General features: G+C 50.7%; 2 protein-coding genes across 6 annotated transcripts; both read right to left on the bottom strand.

The window, feature by feature from the left end:
- Positions 1–42: 42 nt before the first annotated feature.
- On the bottom strand, positions 43–7,480 carry sp2 (sp2 transcription factor). Of its 4 annotated transcripts, none has more exons than XM_052083290.1 (8): positions 7,362–7,480; positions 5,299–5,375; positions 4,432–5,199; positions 3,840–4,061; positions 3,117–3,417; positions 2,748–2,913; positions 1,830–2,023; positions 43–1,329 (listed from the first exon to the last, which is right to left on the bottom strand). In XM_052083290.1, the coding sequence occupies exons 1-8, from the start codon at positions 7,366–7,368 to the stop codon at positions 1,229–1,231; spliced, it is 1,836 nt and encodes a 611-aa protein (XP_051939250.1). In that variant the 5' UTR covers positions 7,369–7,480; the 3' UTR covers positions 43–1,228. The 4 variants fall into 4 exon arrangements, with proteins under 4 accessions (XP_051939250.1, XP_051939251.1, XP_051939252.1 ...); XM_052083291.1 differs by having other exon boundaries at positions 6,359–7,408; XM_052083292.1 differs by lacking the exon at positions 7,362–7,480 and adding an exon at positions 5,484–5,999.
- Positions 7,481–10,158: 2,678 nt separating this feature from the next.
- Positions 10,159–20,461, bottom strand: socs7 (suppressor of cytokine signaling 7). 2 transcript variants are annotated; one of them, XM_052083259.1, is made up of 10 exons: positions 18,476–20,461; positions 17,541–17,620; positions 17,296–17,403; positions 16,774–16,908; positions 16,484–16,629; positions 15,560–15,728; positions 13,528–13,656; positions 12,033–12,168; positions 11,705–11,841; positions 10,159–10,275 (listed from the first exon to the last, which is right to left on the bottom strand). In XM_052083259.1, the coding sequence occupies exons 1-9, from the start codon at positions 19,789–19,791 to the stop codon at positions 11,739–11,741; spliced, it is 2,322 nt and encodes a 773-aa protein (XP_051939219.1). In that variant the 5' UTR covers positions 19,792–20,461; the 3' UTR covers positions 10,159–10,275; positions 11,705–11,738. The 2 variants fall into 2 exon arrangements, with proteins under 2 accessions (XP_051939219.1, XP_051939220.1); XM_052083260.1 differs by lacking the exons at positions 10,159–10,275; positions 16,774–16,908 and having other exon boundaries at positions 18,476–20,054.
- Positions 20,462–20,516: the final 55 nt, after the last annotated feature.

Raw genomic sequence — 20,516 nt, 5'->3', positions numbered from 1 at the left:
TATCATAGACCATCAGAAAAAAAGTTTCACCACATACACCACTTTCATATATTCTTATTTATTTATACACAGTATAAAATAAACTGGCTTCTCCTGAAGCACAATCGAGCAACGGGAAAGGGTTAAAAATGAGACTATTCATATTAAATGTGTATTTGGAGACTGGTCAAATGGGCGCATGGGAGGTTAGCAAGGAAGATAAATTAAAAGACAAAGGAAGGTTATTTTAAATCGCTGTCTAAGGCATCTTTTATTATTATGATAGAAAAGGGTCTCTAGAGATCTTTGACAACGCAGTAATGAAGCAAATATACAATGTCACACATCTATTTCAACACACTGTACAACATCCTTCTCCTTCACTACAGCATTGAGGGAGTGGACAAACATAAATAATGCCAGCAGGCTCTGCCGCTCTCCTTTCGCGCACCCATTTCACAGCCAAGTTGGCCCCAGCTCGACTTTTGGGGGGCTTCGTCTCTCTGAACCAGGTCTGCGTGAAAGTAGCAACAAGTGCTCTGACGTGGATTTCACGCTCTCACACGGCAAGGTTGCATCCCGCGGTGCGACTGTCGCGTCACTGCGGTAGAAATGATTAATAGCTTAATGCGGTTACAAAGCGGTTTAAAATGTCATATGGAACAATGTACTGTACATAATACTGGCGTGAGACTAAGAGGTGAAAGAAAAGCCCCCTTTGACAAAGGATTCGGTAAAACTGGCGTCTTAGAGATCGTAAACACTCGAGCCGGCATCCAATGCAGCGTTGGTTATTTCTGGTATCTGGTATTTTTGGGTATCTGGAACTCATCTCAACTGCAAATCTCTGTCCTGCGCTGAATTCTGCGAGTAGATTCCGGCTCTACTGTTGCCTCAACACGACCTTGGCGGGGAAACTCTGGGTGTCAACTTAGCAGAAGTAAGCGGCAAATGTCAATGTAAAAACAAGCGTTAAAACCGCTAACCCTCGGAGAGGTAAGCGCACACCGGTGGCGGCAAACCAAACGGTGGCCGTTTCGGGAAAAGGACACAAAATGGAGGCCACTGGGTCATAAATAAGTTGGAGGCGTTCTCTCCAGTCCACTTTTTCTTTGAAAATGGTGCGACACAACCCACCAGAGAGGCTTTTGTTGTTGTTGTTGTTGAGGAAGAGGAGGAGGTGGGCGGGGGTCCCATTATGGGACAAGTGACAAACTCCAGCTTTTCAGTGTGGAGTCTTGTTGCTTTCTTACAGGTTCTTGGTGTTTATGTGGGTCTTGTAATGCTTGTTCAGATGGTCGCTCCTCATGAAGCGCTTCTGACATTGGTTGCACTCAAAGCGTTTGTCTCCTACACACACACACACACACACACACACACACCCAGATTAGATAGTTTGCACACACACACACAAAAAGGAAACAAAGACCTTTTGTGTGACAGCGCCTTCAGAAAATGTGGTCGAAAACACCCTTGATTTCGAGTCCGTTTTTCCTCATTGTTCCCCGAAATTCATCAATTTCATCTTCTACTCGGGGAACCAACTCCTCCGATTGGCCAATAAGTTTACAGTTCAAAGGTTTTTGGGGCAAGCCAAAATCCCAAGAGCTCAATGCTTCAAAATGAGCAGCTCGACGTCACTCGCACACATGGAAGATGATTGGTGAGAAAAGCAGTGGGGCCAGCGGAACAGGTCATGTCTGGATCAATTGTTTTTATTTTTTTTTCTGAATTGATTTGCTGTGGGGAATTTTAGAGGCACTTCGAGTGCTCATTCCGTATTTCTATGCGACCCCCCCGCCCCCACTCCATCCCGAGACGAGCGGCGGCGTGGCGTGCGAGCGTTGTACCCGTATGCGTCCTGGCGTGCCGCTGCAGCTCGTCGCTCCGCGTGAAACGCTTGCCGCAAAAAACCCAGTTGCAGACGAACGGCCGCTCGCCCGTGTGCAGGCGGACGTGCGCGCGCAGCAGCGAGGTCTTGCGGAAGGTCTTCTCGCAGCCGGGAAAGTGACAGATGTGCTTCCGCTTGCCCACGTCGCCCGGCCTGCGGGAGACAGCGTTAGAACCCGCCCCGTTGAACACTCCCTATTATTATTATCGAGGATCATTCATGCGTTGTCTTCGTCAATTGGCCATGGAGCACTAAGTGGAATAAACAATTTTGTCTTCTAAAATGGATTGACCTTGATTCACAAAGGTATTTTTGAAGATCAACTGTGTTTGAATCCTAATTATCATCTTCGAACGTAGAGAAAAGTCGCTCTTGGTTTTGCTGTTCAGTGCTTTCTGTCGTCTTTATTACCGATTTGCTTCACTGTTTGTTGGATATGTTAAATTGCTCCATGTACAGCACTTTGGATGCAGCGATGGCTGTTTGAAATACAGTTGAGTTTTTTTTTTTTTACTAACCTTGTGGCCCATGTCAAATATCATTTTTAGCATTATGTAGAGATATACAGTGTATATATTTTTTGGTCACCTCACGGGCCGCGGAAAGATGGACGGCGGGCCGCAAATGGCCCCCGGAAACCCCCGGGTTACGCCATTTGCCTTCCTTGTCTCAATAGGATGTGCTAGCTTTTGCTAATTTGCTAGCCAACAAATTAATGACAGTCAATTGGAAATCTACACAATTGCATTGTAACAGCTGCTGGATTTTAGAGAGAGAGAGAGACGCTATTTTATTCTTAATCTTACAAAAACGAAGTGAGCCGGTAAGGATGGCCGGGGCCCCGTGTTAGCACTCCACGCTAGGTGCCGCATGCTACCTTTTCTCAGCGTCTTTACAGTTGGGGCACGTGCAGGCCATGCGTCTCTTCTTCTCGCCGGCGTGCCCGGGAAGTTCCAGGGTGAGCGTCTGGTCCACGTGAGTCGCCACGCCCGCCAGCTGGAGACCGCCGCCCTGCATGGTCTGCACCGTCAAATGCTGCTGGCCTGACAAAAACAAAACAAAAGACGAACACGTTAGCTGGCGAGTATGGCCGTGATATTTGGAGGGTCGGCCTCAATTGAACGTTGGCTTTTGTTCGCATTTTGCAAAGCGGGAAATTTTTCTATCCCTCTACATCGTTTCAAAGATCAAATTTCAGCACCAGAATTTGCCCGACCCGAACAAACAAAAGTCTCCCCGGGCGCACCTCCGGCGTTGGTGATGGTGACGGGAACTCCCTGCACTTGGACGCCGTTGATGCTGATGGTCTGCACCGCCTGCGTCGCCGACGGCAGCTGCGACGTGTTCAGCGCCATCATCCCGCCCGCCGGCGCGATCTTGGCCAGGGTGCGCTCCTTCCTGCCGCCCGTCGGCGCCTTCTTGGCCACGGAGGCGGGAGGGGGCGACGAGGCCGGGGTGGCCACGGGAGTGGTGGGGGTCGTCGCCGTGGAGACGGCGTCCTGCAGTTGCACCGATCGCCACTCGCCGGCTCCAGTCTTAAAAAAGATCTGACGGAAGGAGACCGTTTGCGGGAAAAAGGAATGAGGAGGCACGGGGAAAGAAAAAAAAAAAACACTTGCACAGAAAAGGATCGAAATAAAACGATTTGAAAAAAGAACGTTGACAATAGACCTGTTTCGCTGTCAAAAACAAACAAAAAGTTCAGGGTCACCGGCTGGTCTTAACAACAAAAACCAAAATCAAACTCTACTCAATAAATAAATGAAACCAGAATGACAAGGAGCAATTTGATTGCATGTTCACATTTGCTTGCGATGGTTTTCAAACAACGGCGACTTGATAGTTCCGCGCAGCGAATCCCATTTTTGCCGATCGACATTTTGGTTGCAGCAGCAGAGAAACCAAGCGGCTGTTCATCATCAATTCATATTGAATTGCCAATCGGGACGAGAGGGTCGGGTTGACCCACCTGCGTTGGCACCGCGTCCGGCGACGGCACCTGCAGGCCGGAGGGCGCGGGCGACTGCCTCTGCGGGACAGGCGGCAGCGAGGCGGAGGCGGCCTGCACCACCTTCAAAGCCTGCTGGGGGATCTGGACCGCGGGAGGCTCCTGCTTGGAGGACACCAGCTGCACCTGCTGAACGACCGCCGGCTGGCCGGGACTCTGCACGATCAGCAGGTTGTTCCCCGCCTGCGGACGCAAAAGCCAACGCGAGGTCAGCTCTGCCGTTCAAATCTTTTGAGTTGTCGTCGATACCACTTTTGATGCGCAAGCGCCAGCCCCCGCAAACAGATAATGACAGATCATTTCAACGAAAGACCGACATATCCTAAAGAGGTTTTTTTTCCATTAGCATTGAATGAATGGCAGTTTTTAATCTTCTCATTTCTAGTTACCGATTCTAAAACGGCGACAAGGAGGAGGCCAGCGCCGGTATCGGCCGCCGCTGCGAGTACCGACGCCTCAAAGTCAGGCTGGTATCAGCCAATTCTCGACCAAGTCTGAAAAGACGTTTCAAAACGTCTTTGGGAGTAATGAGTATGTGCAATGGTTTCCCAACCTGAATGATGTTGTCTGCAGTTTCGATCAAAATGGTCTCCAATTGCTCCGGGGGTGGCGAAGGAGCCTGAGGGGGCGGCGGCGGCGCCGCCGCTTGCGCGTCTGGCGTCGCTTTCTTCTTCCTGCCTCGTCGAGACTTGCCCACGACGGCGTGCGCCGCCGCGGCCTCGGTGACGATCTGAGCCCCGCCCACCTCCCCCGTCGCCACGTTGAGCGGCAGCGCGAGCCCGCCGGGCAGCTGTACCGCGTTGGCGGCAGCGCTCAACTTTCTCGTTTTGGGCGAAGGTTTAATGGCGACCGTCTTTTGCGGCGGGAAGGGGGCGGCGACGGGGGCGGCGGCCGCCTGGGCCGGCACGGACACGGGGGTGGTGATGAAGGCCTGGTTGGTGCCCGGGATGAGCTGGATCTGGCCCCCCTGCGGCATGACCTGGATAGTCTGGGCGCCCGGGATCTGCGGCATGACCTGGTACTGGATGTTGGCGGGGCTCTGGGGGCCGGAGCATCCGGGGCTCTGCTGTATGGTGAGCACGATGGGGCCGCCGGGCGCGCCGGGGCCCAGGCCGGCCGGCAGCTGGATCACGTTGCCCTTGGCTTGGAGGAAGCCCAGGTTCTTGGGGGGCGCCGGCGCGATGGGGGCCGGCTTGATGGGGAGGAGGCGGCGAGGCTGCGGCTGGGTCGGCGGCGAGGCGGCGGGGGCCTGGGCAGCGGGGGGTCCGATCTTACTGCAGGTGGCGGCCAGCAGGGCCAGAGGGGACGGCTGACCCTCTGCCTGTACGCGCAGACGGACGGATTTTCAGTGGTCGAGATGCAAACTTGGAGGATTTTGTCTCGCTCTCTCTCTGCACCTCTGCGGTCACGGTTGCCTCACCTGTGCGGTGGCGCTCGCGGGCTGGAGATATTCACTGGGACTGACAGCGACAACGGTGGCCATATTGTCCTTTAAATCTACGACACACACACGCACATGTCATCAACTAAGCAACGGAGTGTCACGCTTGATCTCGCGCACAACACCTTTGTGGAGCCACTCTAAAAGCGTGCTGGCAGAATCACCTTTCGAGTGCGGGGAAAACTATTACTTGACGTTTTTGGCCGCCTTTGTTGCCGTTTTCCACTCCCCCCGCGTGGGTTCGGAAGGCAGCCCCGCCGTGACACATCGGCGAGGATAAAGACACGCGCGTTGCACTTGACCGAGCGGGAGGGCGTTGCCGCTTAGCAACACCAAAACGCAACCTCGAGACGGCCCGAAAGAGAATTTCGCCCTAAAGATCAGCCATTCTGATTGGCTTGGAACTGTACATTTTTTTTATTGTGCTTCTGTCGTCACACAGAGTCGTTTGCAATATTCCGATCGCGGGGATCACCTGACACGATAAAATACTGTCTTGCATTGCTTTGCGAATGATGCGGAAGGAAGGTGTACTTAATATTGTGGCCTGTGAGTGCTCACGTTTAAGACACAAGTACTGGGGGTCAAAAACCGGTGCACTCTTTCCCCCCACTTCCAGGTATTGGGAAATAATTAGAATCTATAAGAAAAAAAAAAGGGACGGGGTGGGGGCAGATGGGGAAGATGCCAAACACACACACACACATACAAAAAGTGAAGCAACAAAAAAAAGAGATGATGTACTGTTGGGACATGTGGAAAAAAGGAAGGAAAGAATGCAGCAAAGTCGACAAGGATGTAAGGAGGTGTGTAGAAAAAAAAAGCAGGTCTGACGGAAGTACGGCAGGAAAGTAAAGAGGCCGGGGGAGAAAGCAGGTGGGGTCATTTCTGAAGTGCACTTGTCAAAGTGTCAGAACAATTGCTCGTCTTGACCGCGATTAGAACTGTGCAGAGGCAAGAGCGTAATGGATGCAATGAGTAGGTGGGATCATTTATCTGCAGAGGTCAAAGGTCGACGTATGGATATTGTGCAACTCACATGTTTGCAATGACGCCGTTTGTCAGAATCGGAATCGTTTTTGTCGATGTCTTGAGCATTCTCCAAGAAGCGTATTTTTAGGGCGCCGCCGCCACCATTAGCTCGGTCAGTGGGTTCCAGCAAGAATAAAATGAAGCGATTTCCCCATGCAAGTTTACAAAGTCTTGTTTAGAAAGCCGGTGCAGCGGGCTGTCGGGAAATGAATGGGCTTTCCCCCTCGTTACGATTATGAGCGAAAATGACTACATTATGAGAGGAGGGGGGGGGGGTGGTCCAAGTATCTTGACCATCATTCATCGAATCACGTGGCCAATGGCTAAAGAATCGAATGCGACTGAGGAAAGGGAGCAGGAAGGTCAGACAGCAAAAAGATTTCTCAAGAAACATTTCCAAGCGTATAACCGCATTTGCCGTAAAACAGTCCACGTGATGTAGTAGAAGTAACAAGCACTGAAATTGGGCACTTGCAGCATTGACACCACTTCACGTATCATCATTTTCACTTGCAAAATTCTCCAACATCGTCCGGCTGGATTGTCCGGTTTGTTTGTGCTAACGCCGTTAGCACACTGTCCTCACACACACACACACGAGCCCAAATACTGTACAAGCAGCAGCAGCAGGTAGCTAACAGCTAATCTAAGCCGATTTAATTCGCGTGAAGTTTCGCTTGAACGCGCACAACAAGCCCCAATACACGAGGTGAATGCTTTGTTGGGAGAAGGGAGAGACAAGTTTGGCTTATTTTATCTTAACACGTTAGCATATCCAAGCTAGCTCGGAGCCGCTAGCATCCGCGTAGTTAGCGAGTTAAACTCTTCGATGGCAAAAGAGAAAAGGGAAAGCCAATTCAGGAAGTGAGGCGGCTTCGGGCTTGACGCGAGCCGCCGCAGCCCGCTTTTAATATCCGTCCACTGGCCGCCGAATGGTGGCGCGCCACGCAAATGTCATGTTTTACCAAGTAGAAGGTAATATAAACGCCAATGTTTGAATTCCTACCCACCGCTCATGACGACATTCGCTGTCCGTACAGCCTCGAAACGCAGCGAGCCCCGGGGAGGAATCCGCCCGCTCCCCCCTGCGCCAATCAGCGCTCAGAGTGAACTCGATTGGCGGCAAAAGCGGCCAGTCGCATTTAAACATTGCCATGATTGAGAGTCGCTGCGTCCAATCGAAGACGTATTTTTGGGGGACGTCAATCGATCGAAGTGGCTACCAATGGCGCCAAGAGAAATTGGGTTCAATGGACGTTTTTCCGCGTGAATGTACCACCTATTAGAGCAGGAGTCACGTTTGAATTGGGACTTAAACTGGACAGTGATTTCAAACTCGATCGGCAAATTGGTGCCGTTGTTAAATCCAGCTTCTTTCACCTTAGACAGCTGGCCAAAATAAAACCTTTCCTCTCACATGAACACTTTGAGACAGTAATTCATGCCTTTGTCACATCCCGGCTCGATTACTGCAACGCCCTGTACTTTGGAGTCAGCCAGTCCTCCATCAAGCGCCTTCAGCTGGTACAGAATGCCGCTGCTCGCCTCTTGACTGGTACTCGTAAGAGGGAGCATATAACTCCTACTTTGGCATCCCTTCACTGGCTCCCCATTCATTTTAGAATTATTTTTAAGATCCTCCTCTTTGTTTTCAAATCTCTGAATAATCTCGCGCCACCTTACCTCTCTGAGCTCATACGCCCCTACACCCCTGCCCGGCGCCTCAGGTCTGTGGACCAGTCTTTGCTAGACGTACCAAGAACTAAACTGAGGCTCAGAGGGGATCGAGCCTTTTCTGTTGCTGGTCCATCTCTCTGGAATGACCTCCCACTGAACATTCGGCAAGCCTCCTCGCTGCCCATCTTTAAATCCCTCCTCAAAACTCACTTGTATTCTTTGGCGTTTGACTCAGCATGACTTAGATTTGCTATTGGTTTTACTGCTTGGTGCTTTCTACCGCCTTATTACTTATTACTTATTACTGATTCGTCTTACTGTTTATTGTATATGTTAAATCGCTCCATGTACAGCACTTTGTATGCAGCGATGGCTGTTTGAAAGTGCTCTATAAATACTGTTGACTTGACTTGACTTGACTTGAATGACGCGACCAACGTCCAATAGGAGATGTGGGGTGTGTGTGGGGGGGGGCGTAACGGTACGAACAATGTGACAAAGCTGTCGGTCAATCATCCACACGAGTTCAAAAATTCTGCAACACACACACACACGCACCAAAAAAAAAAAAAAACATTGGCACTATCAGAATATTGTAGGAATAAATGTATTTTTAAAGAAAGAATGTCACTGTTCCAATCCCAATAGTTGTTTATTTATCGCATTATTTCAGTGATCACATTAAAACGTTAAACATTTGATTTCTGCATTTGGCAAAACAAAATCAACCAATTCCTTCGATTCAGGTCAGCCCCATGTACATGTAGGTGTATGCGTCTTCTTTTTAAATCTGAAATACTGTATTATGAAGCACGAGTGTGTGTGTGTGGAAGGGGGGGTGGGGGGGGGTTACTATTTATAGAGTTCCAAACATAGCGAGCATTTATAGGACTCAAAAAGAAGACCGCAGACTCACACAGGGCTCCGCACGTGTTCATTTGTTTTGGGAGTGAAAAATATCGCGTTGGAACTTGATAAACGAGTACATAAAAAACGTATCACCTCAAATGTAATTTCATATTACATTTATCACGTTGAAACGTGAAATTCATCACATTATAACTTGATACTAAACTATACACGTGAGATTTATCCTGTCACAGCGTGAAATCAAAATGTAAAATGTATCGCGTCAGAACCCGATACTGAACTTTTTAAAATGTTTTCTTGAGGTGTGTGTCTGCAATGCACTTCCTTACCTCATCGATACAAAAAGGTGGGTTTTTTTTCTGATTGTGAAAAAAAAGTTTTTGTTGTTGTTGAGGTGAGGTAAAAGTGGAATGAAAAAAAGTAGGCGCCACAAGTTTGCCTTTTTTGATTTTTGCTTTTATGCTGATTTACAAAAAGAGCGTCCATCTTGTGAGAAACACAATGAGCATCAACACATCTTCATACATTTGGATGAAGTCGGGGCAGACTCGCACACGCATGTGGCACGACGGGAATCAAACAATGACATCAGGCAGAGGTCAAAATCTGCAAAACAACCTTAGCAATGAGTCCCCGTCCATGTTGTAGTCTTGACTTTCGTACCGATGAGTCTGAAAGCGCTTATTTCCACTCGCATGATCTCCCCGGGGAAAGCTCGAGTCCTATTTCCTATTTGGAGAATCCGTCGCCGGTAACCATAACATCCCAGAATGCGTTGCAACGCGTTGCGCTGCGTTTGCGCGTCTCTTCCAAATGGCGAAGTCATTCCAAAATCGGACAATTTGTTGTTGTTGTTGCTGGTGTTGTTGACAAATGTCAAGGGTGACCCCCAAAATGGCAGCTTCCTGTTCAATTCTGACCAAGCGCCCTTTTGACCTTTTGGTGCGTCCTGTTCTGATAAACCCGTGCACCCGATTTCATGCTGATGGGTGAAACTGTTGGCAGGGCCTGATTATTGTTCAAACTTTTCAGGAGCTACTGAGAGTGTTTCGAGACAACAAACACGGCATGAACCAAAAACGTGTGTGCGCGCGTGTGTGTGTGTGTGTGTGTCTGCCCCGAGAGCATCCCGAAGCCATCGTCGTCTCACTGGACAGCAAGAGAGAACGAGAAGGCCGGAGAGAAAAGGGAGGAATGCTCCAAACAAAGCAAAAAGCACTTTGGGTCCGTCCGTCTGCCGTTTGGTCCGCAAGCGGAAATTCTCACCGACGCCATCCGAGGTGAGAAGAACAAGAACGGAGAGAACCCGCGACGGCGGCAGCGTGTCCTCCTTGCGGCCGACGCTCGTTGCGCTGGCTCGGGTCTCCACGCGGCGGCCTGAATTAGAAGCAGCGCCAGAAAGAGTCACAAAAGAAACTCGGGTTACTTTTTTCAAGTTGAAGGGTACAGGATGTGATTTGCGGGGCGAGGGGTTGCCCTCAAATAAATTACAGCTGAAGAAAAAAAAAAAAGTTGAATGTCACACAATGTCATGCATTTGGAAGTGAAAACAAAAGCTCCAAGAGAGCAACAGTTGTTTTATGCAGCCCAAATGTCAAAAACACTGAATTTTATGAATCCGTTGTTTTACTGCGCTCAGAGAAAAAAAAAAAAAAAAAAAATGGCACACGTTTCCTCTCTTGAATTAAATAATTAAACTCATTCAATCGCAGCCAATTCTGGACCAAGTTTGAAAAGACGTTTAAAAACGTCTTTGGGAGTGAAGGAGTTAAATACGAGTAACACCTAAAAGTTACAAGACATCAAGTTTTTTTTTTTATTTAAAAAAAACCTTTTTTTTTTCCCTCCCCAAAATCAAATGTTACACGCACGTCTCGTCTGCAACGAAAAAAAACAACAACATTTGGGATAGTTTTGGTTGTCTTTAAAAAATAACCAGGAATGACATCAAATGGCTCACACACACAATTCTTGAGTCCAACTTTTCCACACGGACGACGTTTTATCTGTTCACGGCAACTGTATTCCCTGAAAATGCAGATAAATTCTTTGATTAAAAAACAAAAAGTCTCCAAACTCAATTTTAAAAGGGCACATTTTTTTTTAATTCTAGGAAATGGAAATGCTGTAAAAAAAAATTCAAGTTTCATGTCACAGGATGGTTTCTCACGATTTAAAAAAACGAACGGATTCAACTTTCGATCGTTTCGATTTCAAATGTGGACAAGGTGGGCGCGACGGGTTAGCCCGTCCGCCTCACAGTGCGGAGGTCATGGGTTCGATTCCTGTCTCAAGGCCTTCCTGTAGTAGAGTCATATCGAATAGTTCATTCATTCATCTTCCGAGCCGCTTGATCCTCACTAGGGTCGCGGGGGGTGCTGGAGCCTATGCCAGCCGTCTCCGGGCAGTAGGCGGGGGACACCCTGAATCGGTTGCCAGCCAATCGCAGGGCACACAGAGACGAACAACCATTCACGCTCACACTCACACAATTTAGAGTGTTCAATCAGCCTGCCATGCATGTTTTTGGAATGTGGGAGGAAACCGGAGCACCCGGAGAAAACCCACGCAAGCCCGGGGAGAACATGCAAACTCCACACAGGGAGGCCGGAGCTGGAATCGAACCCGGTACCTCTGCACTGTTAAGCCGACGTGCTAACCACTGGACTACCGGGCCGCCCCATATCGAATAGTAATAAATAAAAAGAAAGCACGTGAAGGAACGACATCCTTCACGTATTGGATGCTGAGTTTTTTTTTTTTTGCCACGTCACAATCACGAGTGAGTTGCTTTGACGTTGCGTACGTGTTGCTGTCGTTCGTCGTCGGCGTCGTTTGTGCTACGTGTGCGCCCGGAGCGCCGCCCGGATGCTTCTGATGGACAGGTACATCTCCTCCTCAGGGTCGTAGTAATAAAACTTACTTAGGTAGGACAGCAGCGACCTGCGCTCACACACAAACACAAGACACATAAAAGCCTCGCTGGAACCCCCCCCCCCCTCTCCCCAAACCGTCCCCATCCCCAAAGCTTTATTTGGGACCCCGGTTGTCACGCGAAAGCCGGGCCAAATCCGGTTTGGAAGCACAATCTGAAACCTGAACAGGAAACCCGACTGCGGTTGCGGTGAGCCCACCTGGGCAGTGGAAGTTGTTGGATGTGATCGATGCGCACGATTTGGCGTATGCAGAATCTGCAGAGGTGCTGCAGGGACTTGACGTTGCTGAAGCGAGACACGGGATACAAAAGCTGCACCGGCGTCGGAGGGAGGCCTGCGCCCGAGAAAGAGAGACCCCCCCAAAATAGAAGCAAGAACAATGCAAACGGGCTTTGGATGGCAAAAGAACAAGTTGCAGTACGTTACCCAGTCGTAGTCGTATTTAGTCGTGTGCGAGCGCTGCGCGTACGTCACATCATTGGTTCTTGTGCTAAATTGAAATCATCTCTGTCGTCTTTGGCAACTCTCGCTAGAGTCCATTTCATGTGACAGACGCGTTGCAGAAAGATCGGCCGAAAGAGAGCCGACCGTTGCCCGGATTTGACGTTTGCTTTTCTTTTTGACTTTTCCTAACCTTCTCCAAGCCCATTTCCAGATTCCCATCAAGAAACGGAAAAAAAAAAAAGTTGATCTCAAAATATCACAACTTTATGGCGGTAACGCCAAATAACGCTCTACCCTGAAAAAATAAATAAATACGTCTTTGTCTTTGAACTGTATTTTTATCCTTGACAAAAATCAGGTCAATGTCCAGACATGGCGACAAATTTTGTGGATCTTTGCGTGCAAAACTCCCTCTCGATTTGGAAGACGTGTTTTTGTTGGTTTGTGTGAATGTGAGATTTTCTACAATGACTGAACGGTTGTCCACTCGCGGTTCGGCAAAGGCACATACGCATGGTCACCCCCCCCCCCCAAAATCCCCCCCCCTAGGTTTGTTAACATTCATTCATTCATTCATCTTCCGAGCCGTTTGATCCTCACTAGGGTTGCGGGGGGGTGCTGGAGCCTATCCCAGCTGTCTCCGGGCAGTAGGCGGGGGACACCCTGAATCGGTCGCCAGCCAATCGCAGGGCACACAGAGACGAACAACCATTCGCACTCACACTCACACCTAGGGACAATTTAGAGTGTTCAATCAGCCTGCCACGCATGTTTTCGGAATGTGGGAGGAAACCGGAGCACCCGGAGAAAACCCACGCAGGGCCGGGGAGAACATGCAAACTCCACACAGGGAGGCCGGAGCTGAAATCGAACCCGGTACCTCTGCACTGTGAAGCCGACATGCTAACCACTGGACTACCGGGCCGCCGGTTTGTTAACATACCGGTAAATAAATAATTTTCCAAAATGCATTTCAGTGGCCGTCTATTACACGTGTGTTCACATTTTCTCCGGGTATATAAAAAAAAATTGTCAATGAATTTTTAAAGTTTTTTTTTTAGGAGGGAGGAGAGCTTTGGACTTCTTTATGGGTAGGCGTAGTAAACGTTCCACTGGGAGCGCCGTGAAACTATTTACATAGGGGACCGCTTCTCATGAAGTGAGTTGAGTTCCGTACAGCATCGCAAGCGCAAACTCGCAAATCCAAGCCAAAGGAGGTCCGAATCCCAGAAAGTGAAAGTTAGCGTACCTGGGACTCTGGATCGCAGGAAGTAGAGGAACTTCCCATTTTTGGAGTGCATGATGGCGCGCTCGATGAACTCCACTACCGAGTGGCAGCGGTCCTCAAACTTGGGGTGACACCACAAGCTGAACGTGCCTAAAAAAAACGCAAGCGTTGGCTTAGCACTGGGTCGGAACTTTTGGAGCGTTTCACTAAAAAAACTCATTACGACAGTCACTGTTTTCTTACTCACGAGTAAGAGTTGGTGTTAGCGCTCCGGTTTAGTCATTGTCAGGAATTCATCTTGACGACCGACGTGCGGCTCTCTAGCGTGACGCTAAAACTCCCGATTAGCGCTTAGCATTGCAACATCAACTTCCAAATTCTTGTTCGACCTCGCTAGCACTCCACTTTGGCATTCGGGTTACAACTTGAAGTGAACGCTTGAGTTAAGCAATAGAAATTCACGTCAGGTTACAACTTTATCGTCACATTCGAACTCCGCGCTGGAAATGTATGCTAGCGCTCGGTTAGATCGGTTTCGCGTTACCGCTCGATGCTAGCTGAGGCCGCACGTTAGCAGATAAAGTCACAACTTCACATTGGAAGTCCACGTTAGCACGTTATTATAATTTCGCGTTAGCATTTTTGAGTAGAAACTTCAATTTCCAACCTAAAGTGTTTACTTCATGGAAGAAGTCCACAGGAAGAAAAGAGTCTTGTCGGAATGCCACGCGAGAATTTTGAACAACTTGACGTCCACTTCATGTTCGCTCTTTGTGACCCCCCTTAGGATGTCGCCACGTCACAAATGTCACCTTCCCGCTTGATTTTAAAACTCCAAGTCCATGTTAGCAAATCCCATTTGAACATGTCGTTTCAAAGAACAATACGTTCAAATGTTAAAACGAAATAAGTTGGAACTCACAGCTAGCTTGTTACGTTACAAGTTCGATCATCACATTCCAACTTCAAGCTAGCGTGCTGTTCAAACTTCACCTTGGCACTTCATGTTCGAACGCCACATTGCAATGACATTTTAGAACTCGTGCTGTCAAACGACGAAAATATTTAATCCCGATCAAATGTACAATTTCATAGTTACCTCAGATTAGCCATAGTTAAATCTGATCTAAAATTCCTTTGATTTCTTTTTTCTCCAATTATTCCCATTTTAGTGCTGTCGTCGACATGGAATCGCTGATCCGTTTTCTTTGTGTAAAAATGCAAATGTTGACTGAAACAACATTTTCGACTTTCAATTTGACGTGAACATTTTTCACTTGGAGCAGTTATTCAAATTTGGGAGCACATTTGATTATTTTAGAGCAGTCTTGTCCAAAGTCCGGCCCGGGGGCCAAATCCGGCCCGCGGTCGAATTTCATCCGGCCCTCGGCCCCTGTCATAAAGTCAGTGCCGTCTGGCCCGCAGGTTGGGCGCAATGGAACACGTGTTGCATTGACTGAGGTCTCGTAGACTGGTGAGTGATGTTTCATAGAGTACTGCTTCCCTCTAGTGGCTAAATGAGTAATAGCATTCACTAAATGAGTAATAGCATTTAGACACTAGAGGGCATCACTCACGAGTTAACAAGACATCACTCCGTGTTTATATTGACTGATATGTCATATTTCAAATTCCTGTTTCAAATGAACCAAAAGAAATTCTTAAGATTGTTGAAATTAAAATAAAAATGGAAATGTGAAACAGACTGGCTTACTAAAATTTGTTGAACAATATTGTTGTTCAATGTAAAGAATGTCAGCCAAGGTCGCCCCCCCGACATTTTACCACATAAAATCTGGCCCCCTTGGCAAAAAGTTTGGAAATTCCTGATCTTAGAGCAACGTAACATCCGCCGTGACGTGGTGCCGCATTAATCTCGCGATTAAAAAAAATTAATCGAGTTAAAATTGTCTTAAATCAATGCCGATAACTACGAATTAAACTGACAGCACTAGTTAGAAGGCCTTTTTTTTGGTGCGTTCGAATCGGGGCGGTGGGGGCAGTGTTCCACGTCAGGAGGTGACGTCAGCACTTCGCGTTAGCCGTGTCTCACCGCGGTAGTGCTCCATGCGCGTGTGGTGCGTGACGCCCTGCGAGCGGAAGCTGAGGCTCAGGATGTATCTCGGGTCGGAGCTGTCTCGGACCAGGAAGGATCCGTCAGGTTTGCCCTTCAGCTTCATCTCCGCGTCCTCCCAGTTCATCGGACCCCAGTACCAGCCGCACTGCGGACCCACACAGGTCGCACGCCCAGTTATTTCAACGGCCATCCTTTCATTGGAGAACAGGAAACGCTTTCAAATTGACCAGCACAGAAAACGCTCACACAAATCGATTACCGGGTCCGTTGAAAAATGGGCAAAAAAACGGTTGTCCCTCGTCATCTGCTCAAACGGAGGATGACGACAGAAATCGGAGAAGATTGAACTCATTCAGTACCGGCCAATTCTGGACCGTGTCTGAAAAGACGTTGAAAAACGTCTTTGGGAATGGATGAGAGTTTTTTTTTTTTTTTTACTTACACTGACCGAATTTGAGTCTTGAAACGCTTCTGGTATTTGATTGACTTCATTCTTCCTCTTCCAATGACCATCACGATCGCTGTGTTTATTTATTTGGGTCCTGCTTTTTGCATGACCTCGATGACCTCTGTTGTCATCAGCGCGCGTTGCCGTCTTGTGCGCAGTCCATAAGTATGTGGAGTGTCCATTGCCGACGGCTTTTGTCCACGACGGAATGAATCGACTACTCTTTTGACAACCCGTTCAGCGTTTCAAGACTTGTCCAAATCTTTCCGTTTCAACTTTGCGCCCTTTAGAGCTCATTCACTCCCAAAGACGTTTTGAAACGTCTTTTCAGACTTGGTCCAGAATTGGCCGCTACCGAATGAGTTTTACGATTGGCCTCACTCGAAGCATTTCTCATCTTCACGACGCAACGTTCGTCCACGTGCCCGAGAGGCGAGGCGAGGACGCCTTACCTTCTCCAGCTCCCGCAGGCTGGCGGTGAAGTTGGCGGCTTCGGACCTGCGGAGAGCGCAGAGGACGGGCGGCGCCGCCTGCCTGGATGCGGGCGGCGGGTCGGCCCGCGCCGGGTTGACGTGAGGAAGCGCCCGCAGGAAAGCGTCTAAAAGGGGACAACACACTCGAGGCTTGAAAGTCCTGACGCCCTTCATCTCTTCCCCCCACCCTCTCCTTGTCCATTTCGGTCCCATCCCGTCCCGTAGCTGCGGCGCCGCGGCTCATATCGCATCTGTTGACTGCGTCTTACCATTGAGGCTGAGGCTGTGCTGCATGGTGCCGTGCGAGGGAGGGTCGGGAGGGGGGAGCGGCAGGGGGAGGGACTGCAGGGACGCGCCCATCACGCTCAACAGGAAACCGCCCGACTGGGGACCCGAGATGCCGTCTGACGCGGTCGGCGAGCCGGGAGGGGGGGTGGGTGGGGGGGTTTATGCGAAGGGATGCCAAAGTGGACGCGAGGAGAGCGGCGTGAAGGGAGGAAGGTGGCAAGCGAGGACAGGGAGGAAGTCAGTCAAAGCGCATCGATAGCCGTCACGTCGTATTATCAAATATGAACACATTTATGGGTGGGGGGGGGGGGTGGTGAGATGATCTGATTGTATGACAAGACCCCCGTTTGCTAATTTGGGATGACGCTGGATTGGGAAACCACATGAGCAGAGACAGACAGAGAAGACGTACGGACGGACAAGAAACAGAGAAACGGGAAGTCGAGCTCGCCAAGCGGGTGAGAGACGACGATGACAGTGCACGAGGGGGGGGGGGGGAGTACCTAAAAGGCTGAGACTTCGCCGCGGCGGAGGCGGTGGCGTGGGCGGGTGAGGCGTGTTGGCGGTACCTCGCCGAGAGAGGTCCACGTCCAGCAGAGACACCGTTTCGCCTGCACTCAGGGGGGGGGGAGAGACACACGGACACCGAGGACGGACAGACGGACGGTGACTCGGGTGCGCACTTTGGGCTCCGACGGTGGGCGGCATCGGGGTCAGAGTGTGCGCGCGCCCCGTCAGGTGATCTTACCAGCGAAGGACGAGAGGGAGGCGGGGCAGAACGCAGCGTGGGCCCGGCTCAGCCTGCCGCCGCTCGCGTCGCAATCCACGCTGAGCAACCGCAACGAGTCCAAAAACGCACACACAACAACAATCATCATGAATGCCACTGTGTGAAACATACGGCCCGCGGGCCGAAACCGACCCCCGAGGACGATTGATCAGGCCCGCAGGATCATTTAAATGTGGGAGGGGGGGAATGCTTAAAAGACACGGAATGAATATTTTGAATAAAATGCAATTCATGGATTGTTCGCTAGGGGGCAGACTGTTTTCTCTTTAGTTGTAAGGTGCGGGCATTAAGATTTTATATGCACATGTGTAAATGGTTCAAAAAATTCCTTTCTTTATAGATTTATAATTTGATATTTTGTTTTGCATTCTGTACCGTGTACGGTTCATTTTTTTTTTCTGAAGCCTATCACGCCATTTGTATCCTATTTGATCGGTGCATTTTCATGATGTAACTCATTCTTTATATGACATTCAATCATCTGTAATCAAATTTGAGACTGCAGGTTTAAAATATGATTTCCCCCATTTTCAGATGTCATCGACATCTTGCTTATCAGTGGAATACGCCAAATATCTAAAACAACATGATACGGCAAAAATATTTTTGTGGATTTTGTTCAAAGGGTTAATGGACATCTCAGTTCCCCAAAATCGAATTTTTCTAGCTATTCCTTAATGGGTTAGGCATGAAAGGGTTCAACATTTTGTGCATCCCCCACCCCATCAATTTTTGCTGCTGGTGATTGCAAATTTCTCCATTATGAGACCAATCAAGGTTTTCTTATCCGATCTTATTTTGAAAAGTTTTGTCACGATTGGCTTTGCGCTTCTTTTCCAGCCCGATGTCAAGGCAAAAATGATGCGAATGATGAAGAAGGCGGCTGCGCTCACCTGTCCAAATCCAGCGCGGGTCCCGATGCGCTCATGTGCGCGTCGGCCAGCCCACCAAAAGGGGTCGCGCGGTCCCGGTCCAGTAGGTGGAAGGAACCGCTGCAGCTCTTGGCACGGAACAACCTGCTCAGGCGGACCCTCAATGAGCGCTTCTTGGATTTGGCGGACGAGGCGGCCGCCCTCAGCGTCTTGGTCGCCCCGCAGGGGCTCCGCGGGGCACTGGCACACTTCTCGGGCCTCCTGCGGGGGGTGGAGGCCTGGCTGCGGACCAGAGGGGAGTCCTGTGGATCCGGGTCGACCTCTGGGGACCCCCCGCCGCAGAGCCCCTCCTCCACCGTCACTTGCGCCCGGAAATAACTTATTTCGTCGCCGAGGTCCGGTTTGGCGCTGACTAAAAAGTGTCTGTTGGGCTCCCGGTCGTGCGGACTCCGGTCCTGCAGGCCCAGCCCGGCCACGTCGTCGCTGCCGAGCCCTTCCAGAACCAGCAGAGCGTCGCTGGTGACGGCAGGGTCATCGGCGTGCTCCTCGCCTGGCGCGTGTGCCCCCTGACACGCGCAACGCGGGAGCTCGCCCGCTTTGAGGAGCATCTTTGGCACGGCGCCGACCCCCAGCTCCCCGAACCTCCGGGCCAGCTTCAACACAGGTCCCTCTCGGTCACAGCCGGCGCACGCCCATCTGGGGTCGATGACGGCCGGCGGGGCGCAGCCCCCCGACGGCGAGGGCAGCTGGGGCGGGCCGGCCAGGAGTCGGCGTCCACGGCGCACTTCCGCGGATCCTCGCCGCTCCGCAGACCGCGGGACCGGAGGACGCGTCGCCCAGGTTGCGTCCATTTGATCCCGCAGCTGCTGCTGGATTTCTTCCAGGGTCAGAGTGCTATTCCCGAGGGCGGGCTTGGAGCAACCTGCCCCGGGGTCCGGCATCGGTAGGTCCAAGCCCAGGGGAGTCCTGTGCTGGTTCAGTTCCAGGATCCCGTCCCCTTTGCGCACGAGGTCCGAGAACACCAGCAGCTGCGGCCGCAGACCGGAGCCGAACTCGCATCCCGGGGCCTGCGCGGAGCTCTGCGGCCTCGGAGCCGCACGCGGCTGGGCTTGGCCGTCGCCGTCAGGTGCGGCGGGTCCGCGAGTCGCCGGGGCTTTGTTCCGCTCGAGGCCCGCGTCTCGGCTGAGCTCCAGGGCCGCTTTGCGAGCCAGCCCGGCCACCGCGACCCCCCCAGGCGGCGCCGGGCCGCTCTCGGCATCGGGGCGGTCCTCCTCGGTGGCGGAGACCAGGCGCATGAGCACAAAGTCGGGCGACACGTCCTGCGCCTCGCTCGTCATTTTCGCTCCGGATGACGCCCGCGCGTCACATGGCGGCGAAAGACGAAGACCGAGCGGTCGAAGCGGGGCCGGAGCTCCCGTCGAGGCGGAGCCAGACAAGAGGCCGAAATGAGACGACGACGACGACGACGACGACGACGTCAGCCGCCGCGTTCATCCTCCGCTCGCGGCGGCGTGCGTGTGCAGGCCGGCCTCAGACATCGTCGAGTCCCCGCTCACTGAACACGGAGCAGGCGGACGAGCAGGCAGGAAAACGGGGGCCGGGGGGGTTGAACGCGACCGCCAGCACCTTGCTCTCCATCCGGGCCCCGCCCGCTCGCTCAGCATCACTCGTGACGAGGAATCCCTATCTCCTTGATTTCGTGAACTAAACATTTTTTTGTCTCTCGCACTCATTCGTTTCCCAAATAACATGATAAATCATATAACATATACTGAGAATTGTAATAAAGAAACTCTTTAAAATAATCCCCCAAAAATAAAAACAATTCCAAGGTCTACAGAACAAAGCGAGCGAGGGGTTGGTGTTCAGCCTTTGTCCACTAGATCGCAGCAAAGAAATGGTAAGCGATGACATCACAAACTATTTCCGGTGGGACAGCCAATCACTTCGGTTTTGCGGCAATGACTGCACTTGTCAGCAGGGGGCGGTGTTGGGCGAACACGGGCTGCAAAAATACAACTATAACTTTTTAAGGGGTTTCCAAACGCATTTTCCACAGCAA

Source organism: Hippocampus zosterae, chromosome 13 (genome assembly GCF_025434085.1).
Source record: "Hippocampus zosterae strain Florida chromosome 13, ASM2543408v3, whole genome shotgun sequence".
Lineage (NCBI taxonomy): Eukaryota > Metazoa > Chordata > Actinopteri > Syngnathiformes > Syngnathidae > Hippocampus > Hippocampus zosterae.
The sequence above is the reverse complement of the archived record's forward strand: the minus strand, read 5'-3'. Positions and strand labels throughout refer to the sequence as shown.